Source organism: Numida meleagris, chromosome 14 (assembly GCF_002078875.1).
Source record: "Numida meleagris isolate 19003 breed g44 Domestic line chromosome 14, NumMel1.0, whole genome shotgun sequence".
Taxonomy (NCBI): domain Eukaryota; kingdom Metazoa; phylum Chordata; class Aves; order Galliformes; family Numididae; genus Numida; species Numida meleagris.
Window position 1 is genome coordinate 6627307 of NC_034422.1, and position 19292 is coordinate 6646598.

At 40.3% G+C, this 19292-nt stretch overlaps 1 protein-coding gene across 5 annotated transcripts in view; it reads right to left on the reverse strand.

Annotated features, from left to right (window-relative positions):
- The window catches only part of HECTD4 (HECT domain E3 ubiquitin protein ligase 4), a 69185-nt gene that overhangs the window by 49216 nt on the left and 677 nt on the right, over positions 1-19292 (reverse strand). For 4 of the 5 annotated variants that reach the window (XM_021413381.1, XM_021413380.1, XM_021413383.1 and 1 more), the window contains exons 2-8: positions 9110-9627; positions 6454-6543; positions 5980-6110; positions 3681-3789; positions 2908-3046; positions 1855-2025; positions 1057-1249 (exon numbers count right to left, since the gene is read on the reverse strand). In XM_021413381.1, coding sequence (XP_021269056.1) covers positions 1057-1249; positions 1855-2025; positions 2908-3046; positions 3681-3789; positions 5980-6110; positions 6454-6543; positions 9110-9627 — 1351 coding nt within the window. The remainder of the gene's footprint in view (positions 1-1056; positions 1250-1854; positions 2026-2907; positions 3047-3680; positions 3790-5979; positions 6111-6453; positions 6544-9109; positions 9628-19292) is intronic. The other variant, XM_021413384.1, reaches the window with a different exon arrangement.

The following is a 19292-nucleotide window of genomic DNA, read 5'->3' on the forward strand; positions in this document are numbered from 1 at the left end:
CAGCATCTAGAAGCTGCGTGTAGGGGCAGCTTCATAACCCCACACATTCAGTGTTAATTCCCAGAACTATGTAAGCAATTTCACAGGTTATTTAACTAAAGAGAACAACTTAAAAATTAATAAAGGCAGCAACCTCTGGTTCCAAACCTGGAAAGTTCTGAGACTAAAATACAAGTACAAATAGAACTGTTTTAAGAATCATATGGTGCTATGCATATTGAAAGCAGTTTTAGAGTCTTTTTTTTTTTAAACATAAAAAGACCATTTAAGATTCACTAGGCATTTACTATTTTAAGTTCTGCTGCTCCACATGAAATGTACACCGTCATAACGATCCAGCTCCTGCCAGAGCTGATCAACACTTTCCTGAGCACTGACTAAAGAACTGGACAAGAATAACTGCTTATTCTTCTTTAGCTCTCTACTGTAAACCGGCAAAATACTGCATTTAAAATAGCTCTCCAAGCTAAATCCTTGCCAGTTTCCCTTTAGTTTCAGATGTATGTATGTATGAAAGAAGAGAAGCAACTGACAAGCTGAATAAAACCCTAACATTCTCTAACTTGGCAGTTTCAGCAAGTCCGTAAGAGAATATCCAAAAATTTTGCAAACTACCTCAAAACAGCAAAATTATTTCAAATTTATCACATTCCACTTGCTTAGGAAGCAAGAATTTCATCTCCTAAATTGCGGTCCATTTTTACATAACAATTCAAAGTCCAGTTGAACTAGCAGCATAGAAATATAGTTTTCCATTTCATCACAGGCAGCAGGATCCAGTCCTGTAACTGAATACATAACCAAAAAGGGAACCATACATACCAGTATTCCTCCAGCTTCTTTCTTCAACTTTTCCCACAATCAATGACTAACTGAGCAAAGGAACTTGTAATTCAAACATGAAACAAACACTGCACGTACATCTCAAAGACTTATCATGGAAAACGTGCACACAATTTCTGACACGTCCTAAGAAATTAGTTATTACTCAAACTGGTATTATGCATTAAGGAACAAAACATGAAAAATTCCCGAGTCAAAAAAATCTCTTCTGACCTGCTTGGTCCTCTTTTAGAGTATTAGAGATGGTAGACCCAGTGAGAGCAGCCAGGGTTGCTGATGGGGAGGCTCTGTACCTAGACAGCCTGCTCAGAAGCATCTCATTAATACTCTTGGCAGACTCACCTTCCTTTCGCATTAATATGATTCGTTCCTGTAGAGGATTTGCTATGCAAACACCATTTTCTACCTATTAAAAATGGAGAAAAGAAAGAATACTTTTAACTATTAAGTTCATAGGATACATGCATAGCATGCATGCACAGATATATATACATAAACAAAGGCCACTGAGGGAAAAGCTGTTCAAACTATCAATACGTTTCTCTAGATTCATTATGAAATGCATTTAGTTTTATGCTAAAACCAGTGATTGCCATGCAATGTAAAAATGTTTCAGGTTACAAAATACAGAGCAGATAAAACAGTCGTATTTGCAACTTATGGGAACAGATTGGCTTTTAACACAATGAAGCAGATCCATCGTACGCAGTGCTTTAAATCTCAGTACACTGTCTTAGCATAAAACTTAAAATAAAACTTAATTGCTAATTATAATAAAGTATGTTTTACATTACAAGACAATTCCTACTGTGAGTGTGACAGTTGCATGCCCCCTGAAGACAGAATTGAACAATACACCTTCTGTCTTGTTATTTTTGTAAAAGCATTACAAAGACCTATTCAAATTACATCTATCAATATTAAAACCCAATATTTTTATTTGAAAAGCCTGATACTTAATTGAACAGCAGCCATGCTACCAACTCACAGAAGACACCTAAATTTGCTTACTATAAGTTCAAAAACGTCCATGAAGACAGAGTGGCCTTTTGGTGTTTTTTCATTGAGGCTTGCAGGAGACCAAATCCAGTAGAAATATGTACCATCTGAAGAAAGATGCACGGTAGTCATAGTACTGCCAACTGGGAAGTGATTTACTGGCATTGGGATTATTTGACAGACCTACAAGACAGGGACAGCATCGTAATAGTTCTTACATATCAGCAGCATTCTTAATAAAATCCAACAAAGCCAACCCATAAGAAGCTTCCTGGTGGACACAATATGACATGCATTTGTTTTGAGGAGCTATTGTGCAGTATTTGCCAATGGGTCTATTACATACAAACCAGCCTGCAGATCTAAACATTGAACACACCTAAAAGTGAAGGCATTGTCTCTTTCATGATTCAAAGCATACCCACAATGTCAAAAGGAAAATACACACGCTAAGAAATCCACTTTCTGCAACTTCTCTGAAACACGACTTGAAACTTTTCTTCCAAAGGAGAATTCCAACATTCAGTTTCCGGAAACACACACGGGATGTGAATACACATATTCATCCTTAAAACCACAATGCAAAAAAAACCAACAACACCACAGAAAGCAAACCACAAATAAACAAAGTACTCATTTCACAAAGGATGACAGTTGTTTGACTAAAGAACACAATTAAATCAGAAGCAACACCTGAATAACGAGCTGTTCAGGAAGCATATGTTTTGAGTTAAAGCCAAAGTCCATTTTTGCTACTGATTGTTTTCTATGACCATATCATATTCTGCCTCTTACATTACCACCATAAAATCCTTTATATGTCTACAGACACATACATGCACAAGCATGTGTTTGTATACACATACACAATAACAAAGAGTAAAATCTATAATAACTTCTAAGTTCCCTACAATGCAATTTTTGGACTGGGGTTTCACAAAGGCAGCTTCACAAAGCAAAAGGCAGAAACTTCAGCACCACACTAATTAGAGTTAGAAGTGACTAAGATAGCGTAATGTTTTCTTGCACTAGCTCTGCAATGCACATAGTAGCTGCTCCTTTTACCTGAAGGGTATGCTGATCCACAACTTGGAAAAGGGAGTGAGGCTTATTATCAAAAGAGACAGGCCGATGAAGAAGTTTGCTGTTGCCAAAAGCAACCCAGCCAGCCTCCAGCTCCTCATTTCGGCAGTAGACAAAACCTCTGGTAAAAAAAAAAAATAGCAGTACATTAAAGCTCTTCATAACCCTGCACTTCTTGTTTGTTCTTCTTAGAACTCACCACCACATTCCGGATGCTTGAACTTAAATTCAAAGTCATTTTAAGTCAACAATTTCCACTGTAAAGGTTTTAACCATGAAAAACCTCATGACTTCTAAGCAATAAAGAAGCCAGGAGGTACAGTCAGTTACATCAGCACGAATCATTTCTATAACGAATAGCATAATTAGAAAATAAATACTTACAAACCCCCTAATTGTACAGCTATACGTAAAAACTAGTCTATGCTACATGCCTCTCAGCAAAGAATAGATCAACTTAATATACATTTTAAGAAGTCTGAAACATCAGCTACTCTGCTACTACAGCTCTTTGCAGGACCCAAAGCACCTGGTCTCCAGAGGTCCCTTACAACCAAATTGTCCTATAACTGTAGAGAAACCTCTCTCAAGAGCTACAGATGAGAAGACCAAAATGCTAAAATAACATTTAACGAAGGCAGAATATGCTCTAGTCTTGTTACTTCTGACATCTGAGAAAGGTTTACCAAAACATTTCCTTTTTTTCCTCAAATGGACCTGCAGAATAGCAAATACTCAATTATGCTGCCACTTACCGCAAGGTACCGTGTAATCCAGATCCCAATTTGCTTATTCCTCTTCCCACTGAATTTGTTGTATAAAGGTAGAGGCCATCTGCTGCGAGACAACGTCCTAAGTCTGCATCTGAATCAGGAAGAGAGAACAGAGCAGGGATTTTCTATGTAACAAACAACATTAGAAATTCTCAGTGGTCCTTACCCTTCTGCTGCAGCTACACCAGTAACTGAAAGCCAAGAGATGCTCGTAACAGGTTGTAACTGACAAGTCAGAACTTCTTTTTTTAATATTAAATTTATTATTCACTGTTCTAAGAGATATCGTAACGTAGCTAAAGTTCAGTCTTCTTCCTGCAACTTCTTCACCTTTCTCTCATCCTTTAAGGAAGCACTTGGATTACACACAGCTCACGCAAACAATACGAGGTTCATTGCCAAGTGATGCCAACTGATCCCAACAGGAATTAGGTGCTACTCATCCAGCTCCTTTTTTTGAGACAGTAACTGACATTAGTACAGTTCTGTCCATGATTCAAATGGCCATCACCTATTTCCATTTCCTGCACTGTGCTCTCATTTCAGCGTTAAGACCACCTGTCTTCTGGTGTTACTGAAATCACTTCAGTATGACTAGTACTATTTTAAACAGAAGCTTGTGCCATAGGTTTAAACTGGCTTTCCTGCACACTATTCAAAACCGTAAGCACTGTAGGAACCAGGCTAGCACACCCAACACCACGCTTAGGAGCACAGGATTAAGCAACAAAATTCATTTCAAGTGGAAAATTCCCTTAAATACAAACCAGCTGGGGCATTTGCAATTAAACACTTTCAGAATGACCCAAAGGAGCAGAATATAATTCTCCTTTTGCAAACAGGTAACGTTCAGAATCCAGGACTGGAAGCAATATAAAATGCAAGCAAAATACAAGCCTTTCTGCTCAGGACAACAGCCATTACCAGAACACACTGTTTGTGGGAAAGGAGTACTATCATTTTGAGCCTTGATCTGATTTCTGGTTCAATACCACACTTCTCTTCCAGGCAGTAAATTGCCCCTTCCACCTCTGAACTTTGCTAAATTAAGACAAAACGTATTTCTACCATAGCTCTGTCATTCAGGAAGTAGTAATCATTAACAATCAAGAAGGGACACACAGGACAAAGCCTTGTAACAGAGATGTCAATAAACCGTTCCAGAAAACCTATTTAAATTCACATAATGTCAACAGTCATCCAGGGAAACAAAAAAAAAAGCACCAAAAAAACCCAGCAAGAAAACTTATTCTAAACATTAAATTTGCAGATAGCCTAAAGTGACAACACAGAGTTGCAAATTCCTCTGGCTTGCATTAAACTTGATAACATGTCATAAGAACTTGATCTAATATTTCAAAAGCAACACGAACTCTTATTTATTGTGAAAACAGTAAGCAAGCAGGGAATAAAAAAAGCCAACATTCAGGAAAGGAAATACAAGGGAAGGCATTTAAAAAAAACCCATACAAAACCAATTCAACAGGAACAAGAGGGGAACAGGGAAAGGGGAAAAGAGAAGCAATGAACTTGTACTTCTAAAAATAAACATGCTCTGCCAACAATGGCTACTGAACACAGTGATACTGCACGTGACAAATAAATTACACTCACTCAAAGATTAATGAGTGGATAATGTCCAAAAATCAGCCTGACCTCTCTGAAAAATACCCACTGAAATCAGGGAGGGTCACCATAGCTACAGCTTTTGATGGTTTGCTCCAGCTAGATCACCAGAGCATTTAAAAAGCCACCTGCTCTGCAGCAAGCAAGAAATAACACTTTTCAGACACCTATGAGCTTGTATTTTAAAAGCTACGCTAAGATAAATGCGACCTCTTCATTTTAATTCAAAACAAGGTCTTTTTTTCCTATCTGATCCCCAAACCAATTTATAAAAAGTCATCTACATATTCTAGTTAGATTAGCTTGATAAGAGTTGATATGACAAGCTAAACAATACACATCATTTAGTACTCCTATATAAATGGGTCAGTGTTTTTTAATACTTCAGCTTTGAATGCACAGACTGTGACAACAAAGTGCCCAGGCAGCCGCTGCCCTCGCTCTCATTATCTGCCAGGCTTCTCTCTCCCTTCTAAGCCCTTCAGCTTTCAGTTACCTGACCCATTCTGTAGCTGCTCTTACACGACTCCCAACAGAAAAGATGAAATCCTTTTCAACTCTAAAGCCCTACATCATTTTATTTTTTAAATAATCATTACCACAAAAAGCGTTCTTATCCTCCTCTGCTAATGCTGACAGGCATGCAATAATTCACCTTTATTTTCACCGCTGGAACCACTGCTGGCATCAGGTGCAGGTAACATGTCTTCGAAGCCCCAGGACACTATATGCTTTCCTCCAAGCAAACAAGAAGGCGAGCCAGGACCTCCCTCCAAAAGCAACAGCCTTTAAGCACAAAACAAGGTAAGATGCAGAGAGAACAGCCATAGAAAAAGCTGTCTTCATTAAGTTAATGAAGTTAAGATGAAGTTTTGTTTATTGTAAAGCATTTTTTCTTCTGTCAGAGGACAAAAGCTACTTCAAGCATTTTACCAAACAAATTACTGGATCCTTTTAGATTTGACTTTCTAATGCCTTCCTTCTTCAATTGAAGAAATTTCAATCTTTGCTAGAGCTTTCAAAAACCCTAAAGCATTTTAATTACGTTTAAAGACATTTATCTGTGAATGCATTTATCAATTATCAGAGCCGAGGAAAAAGTGCTACAATTAGAAAAGTCACTACAAACCTGTATAACACATCAGCCACAGGCAAGGTTCCTAGATCAGTCTGTTTCTGTAATAGATGCACTGTATGAACAAAGGTTTTCAGCGACCCTCTAAAAGGATAAGAAAAACATGAATTAAAGATGTCTATTGAAACAAGACTGAAGGCACACAGACAACAGCATCTATGTAGAACATAATATCCAGTACCATAAAGAGAGTGCATCCAAGATATTTCATCAAGATTCTTTTCTAATTTGCATTTCTTTTCTGGATGATTTTCATTCTTTTGTGGAGGAAGAAAAAAAGAGGAAGAGAGGGTAACATAAAGGAAGAAGGATGCTGGCCAACTGCCAGCCTAAGTCACACTGTCTTTTTGGAAGAGGACGAAGCACCATGCAGGTAGGGAGATCAGCAACTGTGTAACAAGCAACATGTTCAGTAAAAGCCAGCCAGGCACATAACAACAGACCACAGGTTTGCATCTATTATAGGCAGCTACTTTCAATATTTCTTGTTGCTGACTGAGCATTTTCAGACCTTCATCTCTAATATGCAGGTCTGCCTGGGACTCAGGCACAGCATTAGGAAGAGCTGCTGCAGATGTAACTCAGAGATGGCTTTCTTGTATAGAATAGAAAAGACTCAACTGTTTATTATCATGAGTCTGATTACTCCTAAACACAAAGTTGGAAGCTTTCCCCCTTCTGAAGTGATGGATTTAAATGCATATAAGAACAAGATACCTACTAGAACAAAATTAAACCCAAGTAAAAATCATTTCTCATCCTGCATAGAAATATGTTGCTTTAAAATTCCACCATGGTATTTACAAACAGATGGGGTTGTAATTCTAATTATAGTTCTTGTTCATTCGTCAGTTGAATTCTTTTCTTTGGAAAACTTACGAAATCTGTGTGTTAACAAAGAGGAGAACCCTGTTTGTTGTGTTGTCAGTTGCTCTTTTTTTTTTTTTTTTTCCAGTTTTTTTTTTTTTTTTTTTCCAGAAACAGATAGAAGAATTTAACGTATGCCTACTTTACAGTTTCTGTTTTAAAGGTCAGGGTATAAGAAAAAAAGTCATCTTCTGAAGGATGTGGTTGCCTTTATTTCCAGCCACGACGGCCTAGCTAAAAACAAGACTCTTGACTGTGCCTTAGCTATGACAATAGCTGGTTATGAATTGATTTCTTCAGAAGCTGACGGATGAATGGAAGAGATCCCTACCAAGCACTCTACTGAATGCAGCCTTCTGCTTCCTGTCACACGTGGTCGCTCACGGGTCCTTAACGCTCCAGCAGCCGCCATCTCCTGATCCACCTCCAAAACCACTTTTCCCCCACTGCCATTTCCAGCTGCATGCTCCCACAGACAAACCCCAGCTTGAAGGAAATTGACACTGAATACTTCAAAGCGCCTCAATTAATTATTTAAATCCATATTCACCCTGTTGTTTTATTCTTAGTAACACGAAATACACAAGATTGCAACTAGGAATCTCAATAACCATCTCATTTTGAAGACTTTTTCTTCATAATGAGTGCCCAAACGCACAACATACATATCTGAAGGAAAAATGCAGGGCTTTCCCAGGTAAACAAAGCACATCAGATGCTACATCACCACAAGCAATGCAAGAGAGATTCACAAAGAAAATAGAAAATCAACTTCCATTTCGAAAGCACTATTAGAAATTTAGCTTTTACAAGTCCAACCAACATGCCATAATTCCTGAAAACTGACAGCTGGGGAAAAAAAAAAATCTATACATACTCCTTACCAAATCCAACTGACTCGGTATTTTCAAGTGCATTGCTTTTAGATAAGGTAGCTGCCAGTGCAAAAGAATCTGCCATATATAGCAAATTTCTTATTGACTTCATTACAACGAGTACACTAGAAATGAAGTGTTTTCCATTTGAAGAAACACTTTTTTCTTTAAAGTAAGCTGTGAGAACTCCTGAGAAGTTCAACATCTTAAATCAGAGTTAAACAGACAAGGCTGCAATCTAAGAAACATTAAACACGAAGGCCAAGATTGCTACGCAAGAGCTAAATGCTGTAGCCCTGTCCCCCTCCCCAAGCCCAAATCAACAAAAAGAAGGAATCTATATTAAAAGCTGGGATGGCCACTTTGTCCTAGATCACCCAATGCTGTGCTAAGCCCACAAAGGACACGGGATAGTTCAAACTCCACCAGCTGAATTCTTCAGTTGCAACCAAATGAAAAAATGCCTCCAGATGTTTCACAAGGCTACAGTGAAATCTGAAATGAGTTGTTCTGAATCTTAGCAGCAATGCTTTCTACAGCCAAACGAAGAAAGAGTCGTAAGCTACAGGACTAACAAGGCAGAACAAAGGGCAAAGGGACACAACTTCCCCCCATGACAAAAACATTTGGAATTATTCCTGTAACAGATTGCTGCAGCAGGAGCAGCACCATGCACAGAGACATTTCTAACCTGGATCCTTCTGTTTTACGTATGTTGAACACATGAAAAAATACATGCTTAGATTACCAGTTTCACCCTTTCCAAACCAGTACTTAAGGTTAGAAAAAAGACTAAAGTAAGCCACAAACAAATGTCAACAGTGCGGGCACATCATTTTTGATTCTTACATGTAAGTATAAATGCTATCAATACTAATCACACCTTAACGCCAACCCAGTTTCCTTACCTTGCACAAGCCAAGGCAACTAGGGCAGCAGCAGCATTTTCCTTTTGCTTATATGGAATCTGATGACCCGAAGCAGAAGTTTCTTCCAACCACGAGCACAGCAAAGACTCTATCCCATTCAGACAGTCAGCCGGTTCCTTAGTCAAGCTCAAAGGCTGGCAGTCTCGAAGGCAATTCAATAGCACCTCAGCGGTTATGTTACAGAGGGAAGGGTCTGTTCTACTTTGAGACTGAATGAGGGGAAAAACCAGCAGAAGCCCCATTCGTGAAGTAAAGGGCGCCTGCTCAGGCTGTTGTAACAAGCCTTGACGTTTGAGTAAGGCCAGTGCTTCTTCATCCCCCGAGCTCTCCCGGTCATGCTGCTCTTCCAAGGCGAGCTGCCGCTGGGCGTTCCAGAGTCCTCGCAAGGCGTTCAGGCGATACTCCAGCAGCCGAGCGTAAGCATTGCTCTGGTTCCCACACACTGACCGTAAGCGCTCGGCCAGCTCTGTCGGGTTCTTGGTCTCAAATGTAAGAATCTGAAAGGAAGAAAAATGGTATTGATACTGGTTTTATTTTTCTGAACGACAAACGAACAACGTACGCCTGCAGGCAGCTGATCTGGGTATCATACTGTGAGGGATCGGGGGATTTTTAGGGTGAATACAGCTAAATTGGAGGCCAAAGAGCAGGGAAGCGGCACGCAGCCTGTTACTGCTGAGTCGGCACCGCCACTGAAGCCCAGGATTGAAGCTGTTAACTTTCAATCGTGATGCTAAAACAAGACGGATTTTAAAGAAAAACACGTATGAAATATCTTAGAGCTCCACTGTGATAGATTTATTATTGTTTCAATGGAGGCAATTCTGCTAAGAAATTCAAGGACCAAGCAGTATACATTTTAGTTCTAGAACTTTTCATACCAGAACACCTTCAGTTCTCTACAACAAACTAACAGCTCTGTTACATGCTCTCCCTGTTTCCCTTCCTCAGTTTTATCATATTGCAATTAGTTAGCTTTTTCAAAATATTTCCAGTTGCTGCCACAGCTTAGAACCTGAAAGCCTCCTCCCCATCATTTCAGACAGAAGAAAGAGGCTTTTTTGGCACTTCTGAGCAAAACGGGAGACAAAGCTGCAACAGAAAACAAGTAAACCATGACAGAAAGGAACATATTTATGGGTTAGTACCTAGCCTGGTACTTGAACGAACTCACAACTCAAGGTAATTTACAGACAACTTCTCTCTTTACAACAGCTGAGATCAGCAAAGCCACTTAAGCTCTGACAACCTGAAGGAAAGCAACGAGCCCCACACCTCCTGGTACTTTGGATCCAGTGTCCAAAGGGCTTCTGCCTGCACGCCACGCTGCTCTCATCCACCCTTACCCACATTTCTCGGCCTGTTTTTATGTTATAAATCCATCCTCCCCCCATCCCACCCTTTTTTTTTTTTTAATGTTAAGGGAAGGGGAACGTGATCAGTTAAGAGATGCAGTGAACACATCCACACGGGTTTTTTGTTTAACATGATTTTATTGCAGACAGCAGTTGTATAGAATATGAAACAGGTATTTATGTCTAATTGTAGAATTTCGAACAGCTTGATAAAATCCTTCAGGACAAATCACATCTGCCTTTTCCACAAACACCCTTACTAAAGTCAATGAAGAAGCTTTTCAGTACAGCCCAAACACTTGCCCCTAGAGACACGAAAAGTTCACTTTAAAGTGCAATTCACATAGTAATTACACTTCAGTAGATGTTAGAATTAAGCTTCTTAAAACTCAAGAATCTCTTTTTATTAATTTCTTCAGAGAGATTAAGAATATTAATTCCTAAATCACATATATTTAAAATAACTACCTCACAGTAATTTGCGCGTTCTATTGTCTCAAAATTAAGCTTAATTACTTTCTATTATAGATGTAATCACACTCTAAAGCAGTTTGCTTCTGACTTTCTTGAACTGTACGAAGTAGGTGATGGATCCCCAACTACACAATAATAAATTGCAGCAGTGGAGGAAGAAAGAATCAACATTTTCAACTACAGGGAGATGCTGAAGAGGCCTGTGTCCTTAGCTCTACTAGCAGCAGGGACACCACAAAAGCCAAGTTGCTACGCCTAGGTGGCTTTCCCTTCGCCTTTGTCTTCTTTCCATAGACACAGAAGAACCCCATAATCCGCAGCAGGTTTCATTTCTTATCTTAGGCACAAGATTTTAAGCCATTCTAACCCACTGTACTGGCCAGAGGCGAGCACTCAAAGCTACCTCCAAAAAGAGCTTCAAGACCAAATTTTCACACCAACTGGCTGCAACAAGCAAGTTGGGAACTTCCAGGGTTCAGATGTGCTCCTTAAGATCTTGCTACACACCAGGGAACCATCCCAGTCCTCGCAGGTCATGGAAACACCCCTCCTTCTCATCTGACCCTGACAGAGCTCCAGCTGCTCTGTTCCATGCACACTACTTCCCTGTGCACAGCCTGAAGGCTTCACAATGGACTCACAACCCTTGCTGAGGTTTCCTTGGCACGCTGACTACTTTTCTCACATCTCCAGGCAAAGCTTGTTATCCTGAAGCCTATCTGAAGTCAAAGCAGATTAAAGTAAAATGCAAGAATAAATAACTGTTCACGAATTCCAAAGCAGACAACGCAACTGCCTTTAGAAAAGGCAGATGAAGAAAAGAAATAGAAAATCTGTTCTAAAATAATTCCCAGGAAGAGTAAGAACAGAAAGGTCTCTCCCTTCCTTTTCCCAGCTGACTTACTGCAGACCTTGCTGGCACGTGGCTGCCATGCTAAATACCTTTAGCCCCAGGCCGTACCCACTCGAGGGTTTCTTCAGGCTATAAATGCTGGTGTATTCTGCCAAATCTCCCTTTTTAACCCCTCCAGCAAAACTTAATCCTTCTCCCCCAAATTAGTTTATTTTCCCCCTATCCAGGAGATGAACTGACCATTGTTTAAACAAGCACAGAGTCATTCTCCTACAGACACACACCTCTGTTACACCTTGGATCTACATTTGCCTATACGACACTTGGGAAGACCTCAGAAGCAAACAGACCCCAAAACTGGCACAGTGTAAGCACACACCTAAACCTGCAAATCACAGAATATGAAAATCAGGGAACAAATCACAGTGCTCTGCCATACAACAAGTTACCCAAGTGTATACTTAGACCTCAGAAGATAGTCTCTAACAGAAACAGAAGCTCACCAGCAACACCATTACAGTGTTGTCAAAAACAAATGAAAGATCGGTATGTATGCGTAGGGGAAGATTACAAAATCAAATCTGAACATACTGTTTATATTCAGAATTGGTAGAAGAAAGCTTATGTAGCCAAGCTACAGAATAATGCATGTTAATACACTAAGAAAGTAAGGGCACAAGGAAGTGAAGATGCTGAGTCTAAGCTAATAATACCACAGCCATTTTAAAAAGACAAACGTAAAGAGTATTGAGGAAAAAAATTCAAGTCTTAAGAACATTGGTAGAGCTAAAGTAGTTTGTAGTTCAATTGCTGCTTTTAGATAAGATAATTCGCATTTTGTTTAGGAACAATCAATGACGTTAACAAAAGAATCAACCCTATAATTGACATGGAAAGTTTTAAAGAATAGCTCCCCAGGAACAACAGCGAGCGAAGTGTCAGCTACTTTGCAGGCATTCAATAATCAAGACACTAGAATTAGGGGAGGAAATAAAACAGCATCAATTTTTAAGATCCCTGTCTAAATGTGATTCTTTAAGTAGGGTAAAGATCACCTCGATACTTTTTGCAAGAAAGAATCCTGCTCCTCAGTCACTTGGAAAATCCAGTTCCTGCACTGTGTCTGTAATCATTACCTACTTTCCAACTTCAGGTTGGCTGTCAGTTAGCAAAACCGCCTTGAAAAGTTTGTCTGATTTTCAAAGGCTTAGGCTTAACTGCCTGAAGTCACCGATCAACGCTGTGTTAACAAAAACTTAACTGTCGCTACTTCAATTTTGCACTGATCTCGTTCTTACAGATTATTTTATTATTTAATATTTTATACGGATTTAACATTTTAATATGAAAATGGTCGATCCAAAAGTTCAACCAGCCTGTTCACTGATACCTTCTTCAACGCCGAGAGGCTCACACAGACCCATTTCACAGGACCAGCTGTGGGGAGGACGGCCCTTCCCTGCTGCATCCAATTCCTGTCCTGTTTTCATCCAGGGCAGAACTTTCACCAGACTTCTCCCCATTAAGCAGCACTTCTCTGTCACTGGAATTCACTACTGTCAGGGCCAAGTGCTTCTCTACCAATCATGGACATGGCACATCCTACAATTAAGACACGCTAATCTACATGAAGAGCTTTAGCCTGAGGTTTTATGACCCCATTAAGTAAATTTAGAAGCGAGCTGCCGCTAAAAAGCAGCTTTTTCCTCCAGCTAAGATCCTGGTCCCCTTATGCTGTCCCTGGTGCTGGCAGCAGCGCTCGTGCTCTCACGACCAGCCCCAGCCACTACCTCTGGCTTGGTTCTGAAGCCAGGCTTTTCTGTTTAGACTGGGGGGTGTTCACAGTGGGCAAAACAGAAAGGAGCAGAATGGAAAAGAAGAAAACACACGGCCAGCAACAGACATGAACAAGGACTATTTCCAGCAGCTCTACCAGCACACTTCTCACAATGAGTCTCAAGCTGAACGTGCTGCTTTCGTTCTGCTACACACAGAACAGACGAACAACGAAGCAGCTCACACAAAGGTGTATTCTTCTCCTAAAGTTATATATTGTAAGTGATGACTTTGATATGTCCAAACCAGGATTTAATTATTTCTCTGCGTAACTAAACTAGCTGAACTTCACACACAAAGAGAGCAACTCTTTGAAGGCAAAAGTATCTTCGTGATATCAGTTACACACATAATACCCCTGAGCATTAAATAAGCATCATCCCCATCTCACGAGAGGAACAAACAGCACAGAAGGGCAGAAGCAGCGTGGAAATCGTAAGATATATTTTAAAGAGGGATGAAAAAATGTTGACTGCATTGCTTTCACCACCATGTTACAGCTATAAGGTTATTTCTCAAGTACCACAGCATTAACAGAGGGAGCACTGCTTGTTTACTTGGTTCTCTTTACTCTAGAAATACAAATAAAATTACATAGGGATGAGAGAATTCCAAGATGTATAGATTATAAGTGAAATACCAGAACTGACAGGATACTCAACAAAATAGAAATACATATCACAAATCAAACTGCTCCCATAAACAGCACTGGATTCATAACCCCAGGCCTCCACTTTGTTGCTCTGCTGGGTAACAGCATTTCTGCTCGCAGCACTTTCTGCAGCCACGCAGTAGGAAGCTGGCTCCATGAAAACTCTGCCTTAATTTCTTTTAAAATATTTTCCCAAGCCCTCTATAAGGCTTTTTGTTTGACATGTCTGAATGTTTAGAAGATATTTATATACGTACAAACATTTTCAGTCTGTTTTAGACACTGAAATGTCGTAGTTTCTTAGGAGCTACCCCGTACTTACATTATGCGGGTGGAAACTACACCACAGAGATGCCCCTTGCATTTAAAAAGGGGAACTTTCAAGACTGTTCCATTTTTTTTTCCTTTTGCTGCAAGAAATTTTAACTGCATCACCTTGTTCAAGGATTCTATTGATTCCTGATCTTGCACATAGCAGCACAGCTTTTTAACTCAGCTAAAAGCACGAACTATTCCCCCCTGTGAAAGTATTAGAAGCCCAACAGCTTGCTCTGAAATTAGCACTAAGGAAACCCATACCTCTCACCACATGCACTATAACGGACCAAACCTTTTTTTTGTTCCTGGACAAACTCTGAACACAACCTTGATATCCGAGATGAATCAGAGTACAGGCAAACTATAAACAAAATCTTGTTTGTAAAGCAAAGCAATGCTTCTTTATTTGTTCATTAAAACACGTGTCTCTTATTTAATTAGATAAAAACGTCAGATAAAGAAAAATCTTTGCCATTTAAACATCTGAGAGCACAGACCACTGAAATACTCAGCTACAGTCGGTAACAGGCACTAAATTTGGGAAGATACGTTTGCAGAATTTTCTTTCAGAGGACATTTTCTAATATTTCTCCACCAGGAAAAATAAAGCAACTCAAACAAAAAAGGCAGGGTAGGCTTTATTATAGAGGAAGTTTATATAAATTCACACAGGTCATAATAACTGATAACAAAACCAGCAACTCCCCTGGAGATGAAATCACACAAAATTGGTGGTTTACACAACTATAATCTGATGAAAGTGAGCTTGAAAGGAAATAAAGCAAAATTTCAGAGTCCTCTTGGGCAGGAAGCGAGAGACTTTCAGCGATGCCTAAAAGAAGATGATTCACTCCTCCACAAACGCAACAGCCAAGGCTCACATCTGTACGGCTATCCATCCTTGCAGAGCTAACTCCAAGACCCAGCCACTGGTACTACACTGAAAGCTATGAACGCCCTCAGAGGAGTGCTGAAGTGTTTGGAGGGGATGGCTGCCAGGAGCAGGGCTAGCAACACGACCTGCCCAGCACACACGCCTGCAGCAGCAGCTCCCCAGCAAGAGACCATAACCCCAAGAAGGGTCACCCACTTTGTACAAAGGCAATTGATTATGCTGCCACTAGAGGTTTTTAGCTTGTCAGAAGGGAAGCTTGTAGATGCAAGCAGGGTCACATCCAGAAAGATTTGGGAAGCACTGACCTAGATAATTACAGAGAACTACGAAGAATTACCCTCTCCCTCAGCAGTCAGAAGTGACAATGTTTCTGCCAACCCATGAGCAAAGTGGGGGAAAGTTCCAAGTGTAGCAGATACCTCCAAGACTAAAGCATTTAGACAGAAAGCACAAGGCAATCACAGGACTGCCACATCCTGTTCAAATACGGCTGGACTTGTCCCTACACAGCTAGCCCAGACAGAAGAAAGAACACCATCTTCATTTTCACACCTACGTGCAATTAACGATACGTACAAGTAGTGCAGAGTGACCAGGGCCCAGTGGCATCTCACATTCTGTCCTACAATAATGGAGTTGACAGGAACCAAACTATGGGATGAGGACAGAAATACATGATCCAGACAGTACTGGCACTGGAAACGCAGCTCCTACCTCATGTAGAGCAAACAAACAAAAACCAGATACCAGAATGATTACTATTTACATGAGGCTGTTAAGTAAAACAGAGTTTACAAGTCACAGAAGTGCAGCGGCACATTAAGTTGTTCCACTTTATACTGTGACTATGTACTGAAGATTTGTCTTTCTTCCCACCTACTTCTTCGTAGAACAAATAACTGAAGCTATCGCCAGTGAACCTGAAAAATCGTTGATGCCGTGTCTTTAAAACTAATGGAAACACCGGACAGAAATTTGAAGATCAGGAACAAGTCCTCTTTAAAAGGCAGGATGACAATGGTAATGTTTGTCAACCCAGTGAAATCGTGTAAAAACAAGTGAACGTTGTTTACCATTTTGTTATAGTCTCTAAGAACGCCACTTAACAGTGGTTGTTCTTATTACATTGCCAAGGGCTACAACATCAATTCATATTGCTGGCTTTCTCATAAGATGTAGCATGTTGACTCTTGGCACAACAGCAGACTAAACTATGTGGCTGAAGGGACCGCTGCCTTCAGACAGCCCACGCTGGGGTTATCAGCTCTGTGAAAGACACTGACTGGGAAGAGTCTTGAAGTGCTGTAGCTTCCATTGCAGCACATAAGGAACAGCTCACCTTCCATTAAGCTGCCCCTCCTGAGCAGGCATTAATATCCATGGCAGAGACAGGGCAAAGTGTCCTGGCAACCTTGTCAGCTGTTAGTCGAATCAGGTTGACTCCAAGAAGCAGAAGACCTTATGCACTTGGAAAGTAATTCCTTAGTACAAAGGGCACAAAGGCTTGCATAACTGGTAACTAATCTAGCTCTCTTCCTGACTAGATCTGATTGGGAAACCCACACCAGAAGCTGCTTTTATACGCACACCAGTATAAAAATCTATCGATATTAACAATATATTTATCCCTTTTGTTTTTGGTACTGTATCTTTGCAAATATGCTGATACTCTAAGAATACAGTATGCACCATTTACGCTATGTAAAAATTAAAAATAAGAAATAAATGACACTTAGAACTGAATGGTATCTCTAGAACAAGTTACCTTCATGTCAAGGAGAAGGTTAACACTCTTGGAAAATACTATTATGGGATAAAATATATATATACACACATATGAATACATACACGCATGCACAGCTAGACAGATATTAAAAAAATAACATGCAAGTCAGAACAACAGGTGTAGATTTTCATAAACCTTTTTTGGTGGAACGCCAGCACTGTAACAAAACCTTAGAACAGAAGGACAAAGGAAACGTGCAAATACACTGACATTATTCACCAATATAGCTTTAAAGGGATTTTTAAGCAAAACAGACTACAGTGTTACTTTTAAAATAAAAAAGCATCAGTTTACATGTCGAATATTTTTTAATTAACCACTTCATACAGAAGAGTCAATCGGGGTTCTCATTGCCGCTGACAAAGCACAAGAAGTGCATTGAAGAAGTTTACTGATCAAAGCAGCAGCTGCAGCATCTCCTACCCTCGTCCCATCACATATCCCAAGAGACTTCCAGGCAGTCCGTTTTCAAATATATTTATTACAAAGTGCCTAGGAGTAGGAACAGTGCAAATGCACCATTCAGTGTTATTAGTCGACCATACGACCACGCTTCTTCAACAAGATGCATGCACCTATTTCCACAAAATGGCTCCTCAAGGCCACTCCAATTTACCAAGGTAGCCCTTTATTTAAAAGGCACACACACAAAAAAAAGTTATGAGAAAATTAATTTACATGACTTGCAATCTCAAATCTTTTTTTAAATACCCTACCCACCAACACTGCCAAAAAACCTATAAACCATTATACAAACAAGAACTGAAAAATAAGTCTCTTGTGGTCATCTATTCTTTTAGTGAAAGGAAATAAAATGCTTAAGGTTATATATAAAGATGAAGACCACAGCAAAAAGAGATGTTTATTTATTTTAAAGTTTCACGCTGCAAGCATGGGTAGCAACAACAAAAAACAATCAGGAACAGAAAAGATGGTGTTTATCATTGGCACTGTGCTGCTGAAAGACTCATAAAAGTGTCTGAAGGACAAGACATAGCCTTTTCCTCACTGGAACAAAAAACCATCCAGTCCTAAAGCGTTCGTCAAGTTCCATAGCAGAACATATTTCTAGCTTGTTAGATCTTATAAAACTTTGTTTTTAATGGGTATCCTCCTTCACTACCACACGGCACTAAAAATGCTGTGAGAGCGTGTGTTTTCCCCACGCACATTTATTAGACTTCATGCTGTTTCCAGAAATATGTAATGGAATCAAAATGCATTCTTGAATTCAAGCTGCACCGAATGCCAGAGTGGACTCCGATCACAATGGAGAACCATTTCACATTTATGCTCAGAGCTGTCATCCACCTTAAAATCCAGTCTTGCACCGTTCATGTGATATTTGCCCACATCCATTTCACGGGAGCAGCTACTGCTCCCATCCCGATCTCCAGCGCCACATCACACAGAGCAGAAAACGCTCTCTCAGCAGGAAATCTCTCTCCCTAGATAAGGCAGTAGGAAGTTTTCATAAAGGCCATAAAGACTCCACGTCACGCCTCGAACAATGACGCCGCTGGGACCGAACCCTCCGGCCTGGCTGCTGGTTTCCTGGGGAGCAGCTGAAGGGTTTTGAGGCCTCAACACAACCCAGCACAGCGCAGAGACAGAGCTGCTGCCGAACCATCCCCTCCTGGCTCCTCTGACAAAGACCCTGTGTCATTGCGAGCCACACTGCTGGAGAGGAGGGCGGGGTGAAAGGAGAGAAGGGAGGCACACAGGGAACAGACACAGCCTGCAGAAGAGATGCAGCCTACAATCCGTGACATTCAGCCCTCCGCTGTCTCCTCGGGAGATAAAACTGCCGTGTAATTTGCCACCGCCAAGGCAGAAAGCTGCAAGGAAAATCCCAGCTGCCCTCCTGCGTCTCTTAACAGCGATCGCTGGCAGCAGCGTAAATACAGCTCCCGGTCACCCCAGTATCATAAGCGTACTATTGTAAAACAGGTTAATTACAACAGCAGAAAGACACAAAACCATAAATCAAAAT